Here is a 19158-nt window from a genome sequence, read left to right as displayed (position 1 = left end):
TGAATTAGAACCCTTTAATTTATTAAATTTAATCTTATACATTAAAAGCAACTCTAAAATCTGGTATCTATTTCTTCTCTGCTAAAAAAAGTATTTATTTTTGATAAACGATACATGTTTTCAAAGTATGATTATGGGAAAATGTTGGGCTATAGAGATTTAAATCAATATTTGGGCGTTAAGCTGCGGGGCGAGGTAGGGACGCGGGGGGCTGACTCGAGAGCGCGGGAGCCGACCGTCATATTGTAAGCAAATTTTCCGAGAGGATCTGCGCCCACGATGAAAGTCTTTGTTACGCGCCTAGTTTGAAATAAGACATTGAATATGGTGTAGAATATATGTTCGTAGTCATTTTAATGCGATCTTGTCATTGAAATATTAAAATCAGCATAAAATTTTGCGTTAGGTATAAACATATATCAATCAATATTTGGGCGTTAGGCTGCGGGGCGAGGTAGGGCCGCGGGGGGTCGACGTCAGCGCGCAGACTCCGGCGGCCATCTTGCGTTGGAACATTTGCGCCCACGACTAGTCTCCTTTGTCCCCCCGGAGCAGGCAGTTGGAAATACGCGCGCGCTTTCCAAAATGGAATTTTATTTTAAACAAAAATATTGACTCCTGATTTTTTGTGTTCTGATAACGAAAGTGTAAGAACATTTGGATAATTTTACTGTGCGTCAGTGTTATGGAAAACATGGTAAATACATTTTTATATAGAAATGGTTTTGAATTGGAATCCTTTAACTCTATAAATCTAAAACATCAAAAATTGGTCGAACATAGGACGAAGTAGATACCAGTAAAATAAGTATTTTATTGAAAAGCGAGATATGTATATGTATATGTATATTTCCTAGTGGTGCTGAGTGGAGTTTTGGTGTGATGCAGAAGCGTTGTTTTTAGGTTTTGTCTATTTGGAATTAGATTTTAGTTTATTTTTTCTAGCAACAGCAGCTTTGATGTGGCAGACGTTTGGCGATTTTAGGAGGCCGCTTTCTTTGTTGTTTTTTGATAGAAGACGGCGCAAATTCGTGATAGCGGCTAATTTGGCGTGGCGGGTGGAGGGAAAGCCGGCGCTGGCAATATTGTGTTTGATTCCTTCGATGTTTTTCTTTGCGCTTACGCGTCTTATGACCGGACCGTTAGATTTTCGCTTTTGAAATTGTGTGTGGTTTTCGACTTAGATTTTTTGTGCGTCCTTTTGTTGAGATTATGAGTTGACTTGCCGTTTTCTTGAACAATATTTTATGCATTATGTACTTTCTTCTATCTTGTTTATAAAGAAAAAGTTTTTGGTGTGTCTTAAAATCTCTTATTAAAAATTATTTCAATATTGGGTAATAAATAGTTGACAATCAATATTTGAGCGTTAGGCCGCGGGGTGAGGTAGGGTCATGGGGGGAGCCATTTTGTGACGCCACTTTTCGAGAGTCTTTGCGCCCACGATGAAACTGTTGCGCGCTTTGTTTAAAATGGAAAATTGAAGAACTTTACTTAGAAAAATCCAATTATTATACTTGGTTTTTTACGAAAGGTCCCAAACCTTTTCTAAACGTTTAATATTTATTGGCATGTATACAATTTAAATGATGTCGTGAGAGGAAAAAAAAATCATATAATTATGACTTTGGTGCTATGAATAAATATCAATCAATATTTGGGCGTTAGGCCGCGGGGCGAGGTAGAGACGCGGGGGGTCGACGTCAGGGCGCAGACTACGCCAGCGATATTGCATTGAGAGGTTCCGGAATACATTTGCGCCCACGACTAGTCTCGTTTGTCCCCCCGGAGAGGGCAGTTGGAAATACGCGCGCGCTTTTGCAAATAGATTTATTATTTTTCAAGTGGTTGTTTAAGTTTTAACAACGGAAGTGAGTGAACATTATTATAATATCATTAGGCTTTTTTGTTATGGAGAATATGGTAAATACACTTTTAAAAAGCAATAGTTTTGAATTGTAATATTTTAACCTCAATAATTTAATCTAGTACATCTATACTCATTATTATATTCATAATAATAATAATAAAAATAAATTTCAAGCATGAAAATGTGAAAAGCTAGATTTGTTTCCACAAAATGATCATAGCAAAATATTGGGCTATATAGATATAAATAAATATTTGGGCGTTAAGCCGCTGGGCGAGGTAGAGACACGGGGGACTGACACAAATGCTCGGGCTTCAGCCGCCATTTTGCGATACCAATTTTCCGAGAGTCTCTGCGCCCACGATGAAAGTCTTTGTTGGGCGCCTAGTTTGAAATGGGAGATAGAACATTTTCCTCTTGATATGTTAGGAGTTTATTTTCGTACTCAGTTATTGCAATTCTTGGCATTAAAATATTAAAATCATCATGAAAATTATGTTGAAATATATTCATAATAAAATATTGTTTTATAAACTTATATCAATCAATATTTGGGCGTTAGGCTGCGGGGCGAGGTAGGGCCGCAGGGGGTCGACGTCAACGCGCAGACTCCGACAGCCATCTTGCGTTGGAAGGTTGTTGAATATATTTGCGCCCACGACTAGTCTCGTTTGTCCCCCCGTAGAAGGCAGTTGGCAATACGCGCGGGCTTTTCAAAATAAGTTTATTCTAATGAACAAATATAGTGACTGGTGATTGTTTGAGTTTCAATTACGAAAGAGTGTGAACATTTGGATAACATTATTGTGCGTCAGTGTTATGGAGTATACGGTAAATACATATTTAAATAGTAATGGTTTCAAATAGGCTAACAAGCAAACACTAAGACAAAATCTGACATCAAGTATCTATTTCTTCTGTGTGAAATGAGTAGTTTTATCGAACACGATATATATTTTTCAAAATATTATCATGACAATGTTTGGCTATAGAGATTTAAATCTTTATTTGGGCGTTAGGCTACGGGGCGAGGTACAGACGTGGGGGGGCTGACGCGATAGCACGGGCTCTGATCGTCATATAGCAAGCCAATTTACCGAGTTTCTTCGCTTACGATGAAAGTCTTTGTTGCGCGTCTAGTTTGAAATAGGACATTGAAAATATTTTTTCTGATATCTAAGGAATTTATTTTCGTACTCAGTTTAGTGCAATTTTCGTCATTGAATTATCGCAATCATGACGACAATATGTTAAAATATGTACAAGATAAAATATTGCGTCACAAACATGTATCAATTGATATTTGGGCGTTAGGCTGCAGGGTGAGGTCGGGCCGCGGGGGGTAGACGTCAGGGCGCAGACTCCGGCGGCCATTTTGCGTTGCAAGGTTCTCGAATAAATTTGCGCCCACGACTTCTAGTCTTGTTTGTCCCCCCGGAGAAGGCAGTTGGAAATACGCGCGCGCTTTTCTAAATGCATTTATTCTTTTAAACAAAGATAGTGACTAGCGATTGTTTTAGTTGTGATAACGAAACGTGTAAACAATTGGATAATATTATTATGCGTCAGTGTTATGAAAATAATTATTATTTTCATTTAAATCTTCATGAATAAATGTTGAGTTGTAAATATACAATATCAATCAATATTTGGGCGTTAGGCCGCGGGGCGAGGTAGGGCCGCGGGGGGTCGACATCAGTGCGCAGACTCTGGCAGCCATTTTGCGTTGAAAGGTTTTGGAACACATTTGCGCCCACGACTAGTCTCACTTGTCTCCCCGAAAAGGGCAGTTGGAAATACGCGCGCGTTTTTAAAATGAAATTATTTTTTTAAACGAATATTGTGTGTGATTGTTTGAGTGTTGAAAATATAACTGTGGTGTGTGAATATCTGGATTACGTTATTGTGCTTCAGTCTACCAAGATCATGGTAAATATATAATTAATAGCGAATATACTTTTTTTTAAATCTGGTTTCTAGTATCTACTTCGTCTTTATTAAAATAATGATTAACTTCGACAAATGAAATGTATTTGTCATAAAATGGTCATGGCAAAATGTGGGGCTATACACAAATACTTGGGCGTTAGGCTGCGGGGCGAGGTAGCACGTGGAGGGGGAGGCGTGTTGACGTGAGATCGTAGGCTTCAGCTGTTACTTTAAGGGAAGTTTTCCGGAAAATTCTGCGCCTACAATGAAAGTCTTTGTTGCACGCCTAGTTTGAAATGGGAGATCGCCTGAGTGCAATACAATTCAAATGCAAAATATTTAACATTTTCGTAATTATGTGTGAAAAAATATTGTGTTGTGCCGTAGAGATATCAATCAATATTAGGGCGTTAGGCTGCGGGGCGAGGTAGAGATGCGGGGGCAGGTACTGACGGGAGAAGGCGGGCTTCGGCCGCCATTAAAAGGGAAGCATTTCGGAAAATTCTGCGCCCATGACGAAAGCCTTTGTTGCGCGCTTAGTTCGAAATTAAACTTTTAACATTTTTGACTTAGGACCAAGAAATTAAATACTTATACTCGGTTTAATTAGTAAGTTTTGATTAATAATTACGTAATAAATATTTTTGGAAACCGCTTTATTTTAGAAATTTTTGGGCTTAGTCTTGAATTATCATTATTATTGAGCACTTATAAATTTACAAACAGACATCTCGTTCAAAAATGATGTCAAAGAGGAAAAACGTTGTACAAATATTTTAAATGACACAATGTTGAAGTATAAAGATAACAATCAATATTTAGGCGTTAGACTCCGGGGAGGGGTAATGATGTGGGAGGTGAATGTGAGAGTGCAGGCTTCGGATGCCACTTTGTAAAGTCAGTTTTCCGTGTCTTTGCGCCTACGATGAAAGTCTTTGTTGTGCGCCTTATTAAAATGGGAGATTGAGATTTTCTTACACCATACCTAAGAAATTTATATTCATGCTCAGCGTAATGCATTCTGCGTATGTTCGCCATTAGAATATTTATTATTTTCGAAATTATGCGTGGAAATATGTTTATAATAAAATGCTGTGCTGTAAAGATATCAATCAATATTTGGGCGTTAGGCTGCGGGGCGAGGTTGGGCCGCGGGGGATCGACGTCAGCACGCAGACTCCGACGGGCATTTTGCGTTGGAATATTATAGAATACATTTGCGCCCACGACTAGTCTCGTTCGTCCCCCCGGAGCGGGCAGTTGGAAAACGCGCGCGCCTTTCAAACTGAAATTATTACTTTAAACAAATATTGTGTGTGATTGGTGATTGTTTGAGTGTTGAAAACATAACGGAAGTGTGTGAATATCTGGATTACGTTATGGTGCATCAGCATACGAAAACATGGTAAATGTTTTTTTTTGTACTCGTAGTTTTGAATTGGGAATATTTACTTAATACATTTTAATAAAATCTGGCATCTAGGTTCTACTTTGTCTCTACTAAAATAATTATTTTTTTTCGATAAATGAGATGTATTTTTTATAACATGATGATGGCATAATGTGGGGCTATATATCAATATTTGGGCGTTAGGCTGCGGGGCGAGGTAGAGACGTGGGGGTGGGATGTGACGTGAGATCGTAGGCTTCAGCTGTTACTTTAAGGGTAGTTTTCCGGAAAATTCTGCGCCTACGATGAAAGTCTTTGTTGCACGCCTAGTTTGAAATGGCAGATCGCCTGAGTGCAATGCAATGCAAATGCAAAATATTTAATGTTTTCGTAATAATGTGTGGAAAAATATTGTGTTGTGCCGTAAAGATATCAATCAATATTTGGGCGTTAGGCTGCGGGGCGAGGTAGGGCCGCGGGGGTCGACGTCAGGGCGCAGGCTCCGGCAGCCATTTTGCGTTGTAACATTATGGAATATATTTGCGCCCACGACTAGTCTTAGTTGTCGCCCCGGAGAGGGCAGTTGGGAATACGCGCGCGCTTTTCAAAATGAAATTATTCTCTTAAACAAATCTAGACTTGTGGTTGTTTGTGTTGTGATAACGAAAGTGTCTGAAAACCTGAACTATATTATTGTGCGTCAGTGCAACGGAGACCATGGTTAATATATTTTTGTTTTAGTTATCGTATCGATTGGAAATATTTAACTAATTCTTTTTTTTTATCTGGCGTCTAGCATATATTTTACCTCTTCTAAAATAATTATTACCTTTACAAAAGAGATATGATTTTCAAATTATGAACATGGCAAAATGTGGGGCTATAGAGATATCAATCAATATTTGGGCGTTAGGCCGCGGGGCGAGGTAGAGACGCGGGGGGACTGACGTGAGAGCGCGGGCTTCTGCGCCCACGGTGAAAGCCTTTGTTGCGCGCCAAGTTGGAAATAAAACATTGAACATTTTCTGAGTTAGAACCAAGAAATTCAATTCTTATACTTGGTTAAATGCAATTACGACTCATATCATTGACTACTTAAGAATTTCAGAATAGACATTTTTAAAGAAATACAAATTAAAAGGATATAGGTTTACTTAAGGGAGCAGGCTTTCGATACCACTTTGTAAAGTGAGTTTTCCGAGTCTGCGCCCACGATGATAGTTTTCGTTGCGCGCCTACTTGAAATACAAGATAGAAATGTTCTAACCTGATATCTAAGAAATTGATTTTCAAACAAATGTTCAACATTAAAATATTATTATTTTCTAATTGTGCGTGGAAATATGTTTATGATAAAATGCTGCGCTGTAAAGATATCAATCAATATTTGGGCGTTAGGCTGCGGGGCGAGGTAGGGCCGCGGGGGGTTTAACGTCAGTGCGCAGTCTCCGGCCGCCATTTTGCGTTGGAAGGTTGTGGAATATATTTGCGCCCACGACTAGTCTCGTTTGTCCCCCCGGAGAGGGCAGTTGGAAATTCGCGCTCGCTTTTCAAATTGTGTTATTATTTTGAACAAATCTAGTGACTTGTGATTATTTGTGTTCTGATAACGTTCTGATTACCTGAACAATATTATTGTGCATCAGTGTAACGGAGACCACGGTTAATATATTTTTGTATTAATTATCGTTTTGGATTGGGAATACTTAACTAATATTTTTTTTATAAAATCTGGCATCTAGTATCTACTTCGTCTCTTCTAAAATAATTATTTTCTTCTATCAGAGAGATATATTTTTCAAATTATGATCATGGCAAAATGTGAGACTATCGAGATATCAATCAATATTTGGGCGTTAGGCCGCGGGGCGAGGTAGAAACGCGGGGGGACTGACGTGAGAGCGCGGACTTCCGCCGCTATTTTAAAGGACTTTCTCCGAAATTTTCTGCGCCCGCGGTGAAAGCCTTTGATGCGCGCCTAGTTTAAAATGTGAGATATAAATTTTCTTACGTCATGTCTAAGAAATTGATTTTCAAGCTGAGTGTTTTGTCATTAAAATATTAAATTTTTTCGTAACTATGCGTGGAAATATGTTTATGATAAAATGCTGTGCTGTAAAAATATCAATCAATATATGGGCGTTAGGCTGCGGGGCGAGGTAGGGCCGCGGGGGGTCGATGTTAGGGCGCAGACTCCGGCAACCATTTTGCGTTGCAAGGTTCTGGAATATATTTGCGCCCACGACTAGTCTCGGTTGTCTTCCCGAAGTGGGCAGTTGGAAAAACGCGCGCGCCCGGCAAAATGAAAATTTTCTTTGAACAAATATAGTGACTTGTGATTGTTTGTGTTCTGATAATGGAAGTGTCACTGTGATACAGTTATCGTTGTAAATGGGGAATATCTAACTATAACTTAGAACATTTTCAAAAATTCTGACATCACGTATCTACTTCTAGTCTGCTAAAATGATAGTTTTCTTTGAAAAACGAGATATATTATTCAAATTATGATGATTTCAAAATGTCGGGCTCTAAAGATATCAATCAATATTTGGGCGTTAGGCTGCGGGGCGAGGTAGGGCCGCGGGGGGTAGACGTCAGTGCGCAGACTCCGGCGGCCATTTTGCGTTGAAAGGTTCTGGAAAGCTTTTGCGCCCACGACTAGTCTCGTTTGTCCCCCCGGAAAGAGCAGTTGGAAATACGCGCGCGCTTTTCTAAATATTTTTTTTTCTTTTAAACTATTTTAGTGACTTGTGATTGATTGGTTTTGATAACGGAAGTGTGTGAATACCTGGATTATGTTGTGTGTCGGTGTATCGAGAACATGGTAAATATATTTTATAGAGCGATAGCTTTGAATTTGATTATAGTGACTTTTTCTTATTGGGCATCTTATATGATATTATGATGATATATCTTCTTAAAAAATATTTGCTTCGGTAAACAAGATGTATTTATCAAAATATGATCATGTCAAAATGTTGGGCTTTATAGATATCAATCAATATTTGGGCGTTAGGCGGCGGGGTGAGGTAGAGACGCGGGGGGCTGACGTGAGAGCGCGGGCTTCGGCCGCCATTTTGTAGGGACGTTTTCCGGGAAATTCTGCGCCCACGGTGAAGCTCCTGTTGCGCATCTAGTTTGAAATAAAACGTTGGACATTCTCAAACTTAGAACCAAGAAATTCTATTCTTATGATTGGTTCAATGCAATGTTCTAATGTTATCGAGTTCTTTGTTCAATGTTTATGATAAACATTTTGGAATTTATATCTTTGTATTTTTTTCACTCATTATCATTGACCACTTATAAACTTAAATCGTACATCTCAAAATAAAATACAAATTAGAAGGTACGTAGATTCTCGGAACATGTGCAATGTTCATGGTAAATTGTAGTGCTGTATGTATAACAATATTTGGGCGTTAGGCCGCGGGGAGAGGTACGGGCGCGGGAGATTGACGGAGGGCGCGGGCTTTGGGCGCCATTTTGTATAGCGAGCTTTCCGAGTCTGCGCCCACGATAAAGCTCTTTATTGCGCACCTAGTTTAAATTGGGAGATAGACCATTTTTAAATAATATCTAAGATTTTCAATCCTTATTCTAGTTTTGAAGCAAATTTGGTGACTTATTCCTACATTATCTTTTAGACAGCGTTTTTAGACATCTTTTAGATAGACAATTACAAAAATATCAAAATATTTGAACAGATGGCCGCGTAACATCAGTTACTATAAATATTTGGTTCTAGCTTGTATGCCATAACAATCCTAACGCATTTTTCTAAATGATAAGCAATACGTTTTGAAAACGAAATCAAATCTCAACCGCTTTTTTTCTTGCTTAATCGGCTTTCATAAACTCATCTAATGGTATCTAATTTCAGTCACTATCTAGTATAATATACGATTTGTGTACTCATCAGCGATAATACTTTTAGCCGATTATAATTTTACGTATTACGTTAAGATAGAACTTTGGTTGTGTTATAAGAAAACCGTCGTTTTGTAGCAGAGCTAGTTAGTAGTTTTATATAACGAATTCTTAACCCAGCAAAAGCCTTTATTATAAAAGAAATATGTTGAAATTACAATTTTAAACTACAACAACCCTTCACATTTAACTCGGGCGGAAGGGTGGCGATAGGGGAAGGGGGTTAAAGTTAGGGTGACGAAATTGCGCAGACTCCGGCCGCCATTTTGTGTTGAAAGGTTCTGGAATATATTTGCGCCCACGACTAGTCTACTTTGACCCCCCGAAGTGGGAAGAAGGAATTACGCGCGCGCTTTTTTAAATCAAAATTGTTCTTTTAAACAAATATAGTGAATTGTGATTGTTTGAGTTTTGATAACAGAAGTGTGTGAACACTTAGATAATGCATTTTGAGGCGGCGTTACGGAAGATATGGTGAGGCTTACATTTTTTCCCGTTTTGAATTAATTTCACTGACTGTTGCATTTCAAAAATTCTTATCTAATCAAAATATAATTTTCATAACCGCGGTCTACTTAAGATAGTAGAATAACTCATAATTGTATCGTTTACTGATCAATAACTGGTTGAGTTTCTTCCGAAAAATATTAAACAAGTTTATTGAGACTAATTGCGATTTGACATCTTTATTGAGAATCTAATTACTTTGCTAGACAAGGTAAATAATGACTAAGTTAAAAGAATAAAAGGGCGAGTATCTGTTGATATTCGTCGTTTCATATAGCTTATTGGATAACTGACAAATCTCTTCAATGCGCCTACGTCGCAACTTAGAGCTAAAATCAGTAAGAGATTTGACTTCTATTTCGTTCTTTCCTGTCGTCGTATCTTTTCCTGGAGATATTTGACTCAGAATTTGTAAAAAATGCACTTTTCTTAATTAAATTAGTCGCTATTGTTTCTCATAAACTAATGTTTTAAAACTTGTCAAACTCTGTTTTCGGTCTTGAGGTTACATATCAATAATGAAATAAAAATACGTACCCTTTCAGCTTGTCAGCTTCCCATGACGCAAATATTTAGTACATGTTCATCATGTTAGGCGTGTCCCATGAATAATCATTAATCAATACTGTCAAAATGGCTGCCATGTATCATGTAACATGAAGGGTGCCGGCCGAGGGGGGAGGAAGGACGAGGGGGGACAAAGGGCGTGGGCGAATTGTAGCCGCCATTTTGTTATCGCGATAGAGTCTCGAATGCGCCCACGTCGAGTTCCGAGTTTGGAGTTTATTGAGATGATAGTTTTGATTTATAACTCTTTCTTTTCCTTCATTTAAATCGGGTTTCAGATAAAGATGCATACGGTGTAGGTTAACTTTGATATTATTACAAACTCGGACGCTAGCCAGTCTAATATCAAAGACTCATAGTAAACTTTAATCACATCTTTCTTAACTCATGGCGCATTTTATCTAAGATTTAATATGATTCGCAAAGCAAAAATCAAATCAGTAAAAATTTGTCATTATCTTAACTTAAATTATCATCAAAATCTACATCGTCTTCTACATCAAAGTCAGGCAAAGCAGCTTCAAAAAGAACTATAAATCAAACATCCATGATATTCGTACAATAAATTTCAATTAGTCATAAATCTAGCTTCTATCATTCCCCCAATATTACACGAGAGCCCGCCAGGTAGGTGCTAGCAATTGCATACGTCCTGCGCTTTAAATAGATATCGATCAATACATTCAACAGGGTGGCGAGGGGTGGGGTAGCCCGCCATCCCGATTGCAATATTGCGCTTCAAATATTCAGTTCAGAGTTTTAAAATATACGTATAGAGGCGATGGAAGCTGGGTTTTTAGTTAGCCGTGAGTTTTTTGCCGTTTCTTCTCACGAGCAACAGCTTTTCCGAAACGGTGGTAGATAAGAAATTACGATTTCAAATACTTTGTTGTTTATGAAATAATATTTGACTTTGACTTAGTTTTGAAGATGAAGTAGGTTTAAAGTATCTTTTTAAGCTTGCGATGTTTTAATGATTTTAGGTACTGAAAGATGATTGCTGATTTAGTAGTAGAAAAAGCGAATAGACTTTTTTAAATAAACTGTAATCCGGATGACTTATGGGCGATAGTTTGGGTATACGTATGTTAGTGCAAGCAGTAGTGCATAGAGCGATAATAAAGTAGATAAATATATGTAAATGCCTTATGCGAGAAAAAGCTATCTGTTTAGGCTGCTATTATTCTTCTATTTTTTTAATTTATATAACATTGCGATTGATTTAAAAATAAGAAAAATAATCTCGAAATATACGCTGTCGCCGCTGAGTTTTCCCTAGGGATTCAATTATAGAGTTGGGTTTTCAAACATAAATGCTGCTACTAGTTTTCTTTGTCGCTTGCTTATCATAAATTCCTATAAATATCTTTAAGCAAAATTTAACTTGAAACTTGCTTGCATCGCATTTCTCAAATAAATTATGCTCAGATTCCGCAATAACATTATCGCTCCTATCAGAAGTAACTTAGTCTGTAGATAAACTATTTAAGTATTAATGACAGCAACAATATTTAAAGTAATTCAAAATAACTTTTTTTTAACTAATGACTTAGACTATCAAACAATCGGCTATGATCAATTCGTATTTCCTCACAAGATACATTTAAAATTACGTTTCGTAGATATATTTATTTCCTTGTACTCAAATCTGCGTAAGAGCCTCACCGATTCCTATAGAAATAAAATGCGTATCAAAATATTCGTAACGGAAAAATTTGACGAAAATATTATAGAAAACTTTCCATCGTCACTTGAGTACGTAAAAAATAATAATCTTTGGAAATTTGCCCTTCATTAATTGGCTTCTTAAAGGCTTAGTAACAAATAAGAAGGTGATCGATACATCTCAGATATTATTAGCTTGTATTTATGTATCAATTGGGACTTTTAGTCGTCTGCTTGAGGCGCCCATAGCCGGTTGGTAAACCCGTAAAGACCTAAGTCTACATACAGATGGGTGACCGCTGAGTGGTATTTGAGCTGGGCGTCTCCGTGCTTCGAAGGGCACGTAAAAAGTCGGTCCCGGTTGTTGTCAATTAAGATAACAGTCGTTAAGTCTCATCAAAGGCATTTCGGGCGGCTTGAACTAGGTTGACCACTAACCATACGATAATAAGAAGCTTGTATTTATGTATCAATTGGGGCTTAAAGTCGTCTGCTAGGGGTGGAAGGGGTGAGATGAGGGACGCTGTTTGAATATAATTCGTTGCGCGGTTGCCCGTTCCCCTTTAGTATCCCTTCAGACATAGAACCGTTCGGGTGCGTACGCGTAGCGCTTTATGGTCTTGTGAATATCAGTTTATTAATTTATTTAGTTTGCGATTATAATTTATGTAATACGGTGGTTTTGTGACAATTATTTTAAAACTTTAAAATATAAAATAGTGTAATTTTGTTTGAACAATAAGTTGGACTTGTTCAGTGGTTAAGTGACTCTGTGGTTATTGGGCTCGCGATTTTTAAAATATTAGGCGGTTTCAATAATTAAAAATACAGATTGATTCTCTTTGTTCGGTCTTAATATCTGAAAATAAAGTTTTGTGGAAATTGGTTTCGTGGCGAAATTATTTAGTGTTCGGAAATAAATACGTTAAAATTCAAATTTGAAATTCATATCGGTTTCACCAAGTTAACCAAAACCAGTTTTTCGACATCTTTGTGGAAGTCTTTGTCTACAACGCTAACTTTAAATATCGAAACACATTAAAAATTAATTAACCGTTGCATCTCGAACACAAAGGACTCGAATATTCTACAAATAAGTCGCAAATCGATACTGAAACGCGCATGTCAGTTAGTGGCGTGTGCGCTACCCACGCGCCGCCATCTTGGATCAATAAACAGAGGGCGTGGCCCTTTGTAGCCACGCCCTTCGCTCCCTCCACAGCCAATTAAATACTTCCCCTATATTCGAAATAGCCCTTGAGTTTTTGCGTCGCTCGCGTCTCAGATTTGATAGCTCACAAGACATTGCAGTTTGTGTCGTAGTTGAGTTAACATCTATTGTGTGTGTTATGAGAAGACAAACTATATGATCAACAGTTGTTCACTGCCATGCCGGCTTACGCTTTTGTTTGGTAGGTGTTAATTTTATTTTCTATTTATTTCTTAACTTTTCTTTGTATTTATAACACTCCTTTTCGGCCTAGGACTTTTAGGATGGATATTTAGTTTGTTTCTCAAAAATAAACTTAAAATTCAGTCGCCTTAGTAAAGTTTCCGTGTCGTCTGCCATCTTGTTTCTTGATTTTTTTTTTCAAATTATCTCCATTTAAAATATTTTGAGCTTTTTACAAATGTTGTTAATATTAATTTCTTTTTCTTTACGAATAGTTTTCTAAACTTTCTTTTTTGTCGTGTAGCTTTCGGGGGGGCTATCCTGCAATGCCTGGGATGTCTGCTACCGTTTCTGGAGTACGATATGATCGACAACTTGCCGTATCTCGTGGCGTACTGCGTGGCGGTGTTCCCTGTGGTGCTGCATCAGGAAATATTACACCTACTCTGCTACTATATACTACCGTTTACTATCAGTAAGTATCTTCTCTGTTACTTTAACTTTAGGATTTTTAGGACATTTGTTTTGCAGTTGAGCGGGACTTGCTGAATATTTTTTTAGTCAGTTAACAAGCTGCTGTCGGTTCAATTCCCTCTAGTATGAAATTGTCTGTCAATTGTCAGTATATAATTAGCATTGAACTATTTTGGATTCGTGGCCTTAAGGTTTTTGCGATGAAACTCTAAAAAAAAAAAGTTCCTATCCGACTGTTGACTTTAAAACAACGCCGAAATAACAATTTTTGCAATCGAGAGACCATGGGTTAAAATCCCACCCATTGCACTACCGAATCCACTCCAAACTTAGGCTTAGCGGAAAAGGATAATACGCAATAGCAATTTAAAAAAAATTGCCGAGGATCGAAGAAACAGTCTTCTTTATCATACATAACATCACCTCATACATAAAAATATCTTTTCATTTGTGTATGTATGTATGTATGAGTATACTAAAGTGTTTTAATGTTACAGCACGCAAGTATGCTGGTATGGAGGAAGAAAGCCAAGCGTCGCAGTCGGTGGCGGCCATCATCATGATGGTCTTCCAGCACTCCAGTAACCCAGGTATGTAAACAAACATACATATACAAACGTTCACAAACACACTCTATGTCTACACCTTGCACTTAGCAGTCAGTAGTTAAAATATTTAGTTTCCAGACAACAAAGTTATGTAAAATTAGCTGACCCGAGCAGTTTTACTTCCTTGGATAAAGTTTTCTTTTACGTGAAAAGGGGCCAATGTTTGATCCGGGGCTCCCTAAGTCTCCATACAAAATTTTGTAAAATGGTTTTATTAGTTAAGGCGTAAGCGCGTCACAGACAGACTTTTGCATTTTTAATACACTGATAATAATGATTGACGGTAGGTAGGTTATTTTCCTACTAAAGTTAATATTTAAAAAGTCCACAACTAACTAAATATCTACCCCAATTCTCTTGAGAACAAACTTCCCCAACGGAAAATGGCTTAGAAAATTCACCTAAACCCATTGTTCCAGCCCATCATTGCCAGCTCCTAGAATGTCTGATGTCGATGAAACAGACGGTGGTGAAGGACATTCTCTGCGTGATCGCGTACGGGACGTGGGGCGCGAGGCTCTCGGCGGCCAAGCTGCTGTTCTACTACTGGCCGCCGTTTGATGCCAAGCTGTTTGATAGGAAGGGCTTGCTTTGCAAGTTTTCTAGTAAGTATTTGTTAAACTGTTTGGCTTGAGAGTAGACCAAAGATTGAGTTGAGAGTAGGGTGTAAAAATGATTTCGGCCTAAAGTGTTACTTAGTGTTAATTATCACTTAGTTGGATAAAATTGATTCTGGCTAAGTTTTTTAATGATCATACTAACGGAGTAGTATACTTAAAGAGATACAAGAGTTTAATTAGAATGATTTCTGCTGATTGGGGACTTTGGAAACGCATTTATGTGGCTAGAAAAGCTAATACAAATAACGAATTTATTTACTTTAAGAAAGATCTGCTTACATTCCTAAAAAGGAACACAGTTCTAGTTAAATCAATGGTCTACTCAAAAGAAGCTTCATCAACTCACAACAGTCTTCAATACTAACTGGTCTTCTCGTTCAGACGACTTGGTCCCGTTCAACTGCCAGCGCGACATGTGTCCCAACCCGGGCTCGGCGGAGGCCGCCAAGGTGTGCTACGATCACTGCATCAGCGTCACCTTCGCCTCCGACAGCCCGCCACCTCTCTACCTCTGTATTGAGTGTGCTAATGAGATACACAGGTAATTTTAACATAAGAGAAACTTTAGTGTATGGGGTTCTAGTTAAAATTGCATTCATTCGATGGTTGCGCCAGCCAGGTAAATTATGATGATGCACATGCTCGGAAACTGCAATATTGATCATTCAAATATTGGTTGATACTTTTTACTCTCTAAATATTTCTTATGTTTGCGAGAAGTTTACGTAAATATTGAAAGATTGACTTTTTTGGCTAAATAATTTCAGAGTTTATCAAGTTTTTTGTGACTTCTTGCCTTCGATGGCAGAAAGTGGACGGTTTAGTAAATTTACGGAATTTATAAAGAAATTAAATTTATCAATTTGTTTGCAGAGAACATCCTAACCAACGCTTCTTCGACATCTTACATCCTCAACAACAAGTCTCCATGGTGTGCGAGAATAAGGTAATATCTTCGAAACATTAATTAATATACTTCTTCTTTAGCACTCTAACACCTATAGAAAATCAAATAAATTATATTTTGTTTCAGAATTGCCGTTCAAGCGACAAGGCTGCCTATTCCATCTGCTTTTCCAATGAGTGTGCGAGCTACAATGGAAACCATCCTATTAGGTAAATATCTATTAACTTTTAATTTCAACGACTATTAACTTATAACTGTTTCTGTGGTCTAAAGTTACAGGTCCCAGTTCCCGTTCGGTATTACGGGTCCGACGAAAAACTATTGGGCTTTTTCTGATTTCTGTTGACGCACCCTGTTATTATTTAGTCGCTTCAATTATATGGGGACAATTTTAAAAAGATGCCTTTTTTTTGTTGGAGAAAAATTCCCTTGGAACTCCAATCTTACCCAGGGAAAAATATTAGTCTATATAATTTGTCCATAAGAAAGCGCACAAGTAGCCAAATATGTGGTGATTGTTACTAAAACAACTTTGCCTACACCAATGACACTGTCCTTTTCACTCTCAACAATATTATCAATACCCTCTATTCCCAGTTATTTAACATATATTTTTCCTCCAGATACTGCCAGCAGTGCCACGGCAACCGTCACAACAGTCGTCGCGGCGGCGACCACGTGGTGCACACGCGACTGCCGCTCGCCTGGCAGATGGACAGCGATATGCAGACCAACCTCGTTGAAGCTATTATCAGGTGAATATGGATCACTTTAATACGATTTATTGGGTATGAGGGGGTCTTTGATAGGCAGTCTCAGGATTTCGAGAGCCAGTACATCTGATATTCGGAGATACGAAAATCCGTTAAGATTCGGTTACTTTAACTAATGCTTTTGAAAGAATGGCAATGTTGGTTATAATATTTTTTGTTAATCCGATGGGTAAAGGTTTTCCTTAAGAGGCGAAGACGGTTTAAATAAATAATCAAGAACCAAGAGGACACGTAACTTTGTCAACCAATACACTCTATACCCCTTACTAAATTCTGTCATTTTTACAAGAGATTCTTAATAGGGTTTCCTGTCGAACTATGCCGATTACCAACCAGTATCACGACTTCACAGTGCCTGTAGAAAATGGCGCTACCACCTACTGTACCTTTTTAACCCTATTTTTTTGTTTACAGCCTGTTGAAAGAAGCGAAACCGATCAACATGGAGGATCCTGACAGCTCAAACGAGCAGCTCCGTCCGCCGCTCAGCGTGGAGCTGCCCGATCCTATCTCTGTTGAAGATCGACAGCTTCTGGGACGGTCAGTATCATATCTACCTTACCTCTCTAGAGCAATTGGAGTTGCTTACATACATAATCCACGACTACTTAGTCAGCTTCAAACCAATACACTAAGTCTTCACAATTCTAGAAAATGGTGATCCTATCTTATGCCAAATGTTCCGCAATTATTACCAAAGAGCAACCGGTTTCAATATACCATTCTAAAACTGGTTACATTCTGAGATGTCTTTTTTAGTTTAGGAAGTTTTTTCCGCTATTCAATAACTAAACTTGAACTTGATCATTTGAATCGCATTAAATAACTGAAAATAACCTTAATATTAGGACTGACTGACTGACTCAAACTACAGAGACCCTTTTTTTTAAGCCGTAACTCCAACGTAGCTAAAACGTTTCTTTTGTTACAGTTATGGAGTGTGGCTGATGGTGGGGCTGTGTACTCCGAACCCTGATACTCCGGACGAGATCCTCGGTCGTCTGCTCTCCGTGCTGTTCCACTGGTTCCATGTCACCAGTTTCTCTTATACTGGTACGTATTTATCTATGATAGCACTACTTTTTACTTTGTAGAATGGAAAGGTTTTGGAACATTTCTTTATTAGATCAAGCTACGCTCGCCGAGATGGTTCTGTAGATAGGTGAACATATTATACATTCGGAGTTCTTTCGTGTTTTGAAAGGAACGTTAAATTGCGGGATACGGCTGTCATTTTCAAAAGTCTTTGGCATTCGTTACCGCCAGAAGCTTCAAAGTCTGACAACCAGTTTTACATAGCGGTATCGTGTTCCAACCCAAGTAACTGGATTACGGAGGTTAAGTAGGCAATCGCTCCATGTTAAATACTGGTATTCAGCTGCATCTGGAGAGACTGGAAGCCGACTCCAAATTACAAGAAAGGCTAGGCTGATGATTTTTTTCTCTTGTCTTTACCCCACGTTACAGAATGTCGACATAACATGTTTTCTGTTAAAAACACACTATAAAGGGCATTATGGCAGATGTTTTTACAACCAGCCGCTTCCGCGTTACCTAGGAATTCTATGTTTTACTGGAGAGAGGAAGGGAAAAAGGGTAGTGGTGGGGGTTATGGTATTGGAATCTGGGATATTGGTAGGACGAGACTGTGAAATTCTGCGGCTGTAGGGAAGGAGTTGGTGAAAGCGGCAATGGCTCGGAAAGGTTGAGAGTCGAATATCTCTTCTTTATGATCGAACAGATCAGTCGACAGAAATATCCGTAATTAATCATCATCATTTTGGGATCTGAGCAGATAAATTTAAGATTTGAAATCCGTAGATAATTTGCTGCTCTACTACTCTGGGGTCCCTAGGAGAGGTCAGATCTTGAATCCATCAGTCTAACCAAGTATATTCTTATATTGACTGCCTCCGTGGCGCAGTGGTTTGAGTCGCCACGCTGCTTCCATCGTCGGGCGTAGGGAGGTCGTGGGTTCGATTCCGTCACGGAATAATGATATGTCCGTTGTTGTATGTTTGTAAAAGTCCCCGCGACACACCACTACTAAACTCTGCCTTACTAAACTCTCAAATATCTCTCAGGTGAGACAGCGAACGCAGTCGAGAAGTTAAAATGCGAGCACGTATGCGGCTGGCTGCGCGACATCGGCGCGTCGCACCGCGGCGTGCTGGTGGCGTGCCTGCTGCCGCACCCGCCGCACTACACGCGCCAGGCCGGCCACTGGGACAACCTGGCCAGCAAGACGCACCACCTCAAGGACGGATTGAACAGGTAGGTGGGTAAGGAAGGGAAGAAAGAGAGAGATTGGTGTGGAAAATGATTGTTTTTTGTGGAAAACGGTTGTGTATTTTTTTTAGGTAAAAAAGATTTTGATGGAGTAAGCTATTTTGGTGGACGTTGCGTAACCTTTTGGTCGTGAACTATAAATTGAAACAGTATGAAAACGGTTGTTATATTTTTAGGTAAAAAAGAAGAATTTGATAAAGTTTGTTATTTTGGTGAACATTGCGTGACATTTT

The 19158-nt window shown here is 38.6% G+C and overlaps 1 protein-coding gene across 12 annotated transcripts in view; it reads left to right on the top strand.

Annotated features, from left to right (window-relative positions):
- unc79 (UNC-79 domain-containing protein) overlaps positions 1-19158 on the top strand; it is a 139289-nt gene that overhangs the window by 25083 nt on the left and 95048 nt on the right. For 7 of the 12 annotated variants that reach the window (XM_076128863.1, XM_076128860.1, XM_076128859.1 and 4 more), the window contains 10 exons: positions 13559-13729; positions 14226-14318; positions 14756-14941; positions 15338-15497; positions 15830-15902; positions 15990-16072; positions 16487-16618; positions 17051-17176; positions 17568-17689; positions 18721-18910. In XM_076128863.1, the coding sequence (XP_075984978.1) occupies positions 13559-13729; positions 14226-14318; positions 14756-14941; positions 15338-15497; positions 15830-15902; positions 15990-16072; positions 16487-16618; positions 17051-17176; positions 17568-17689; positions 18721-18910 (1336 nt within the window). Of the gene's footprint in view, positions 1-2579; positions 2702-7452; positions 7577-7777; positions 8017-9475; positions 9597-13007; positions 13274-13558; positions 13730-14225; positions 14319-14755; positions 14942-15337; positions 15498-15829; positions 15903-15989; positions 16073-16486; positions 16619-17050; positions 17177-17567; positions 17690-18720; positions 18911-19158 lie in introns of those variants that run through there. The other 5 variants (XM_076128867.1, XM_076128868.1, XM_076128866.1 and 2 more) reach the window with 5 other exon arrangements.

This window comes from Anticarsia gemmatalis, chromosome 21 (assembly GCF_050436995.1).
Source record: "Anticarsia gemmatalis isolate Benzon Research Colony breed Stoneville strain chromosome 21, ilAntGemm2 primary, whole genome shotgun sequence".
Lineage (NCBI taxonomy): Eukaryota > Metazoa > Arthropoda > Insecta > Lepidoptera > Erebidae > Anticarsia > Anticarsia gemmatalis.
This window is presented reverse-complemented; position numbering and strand designations above follow the sequence as displayed.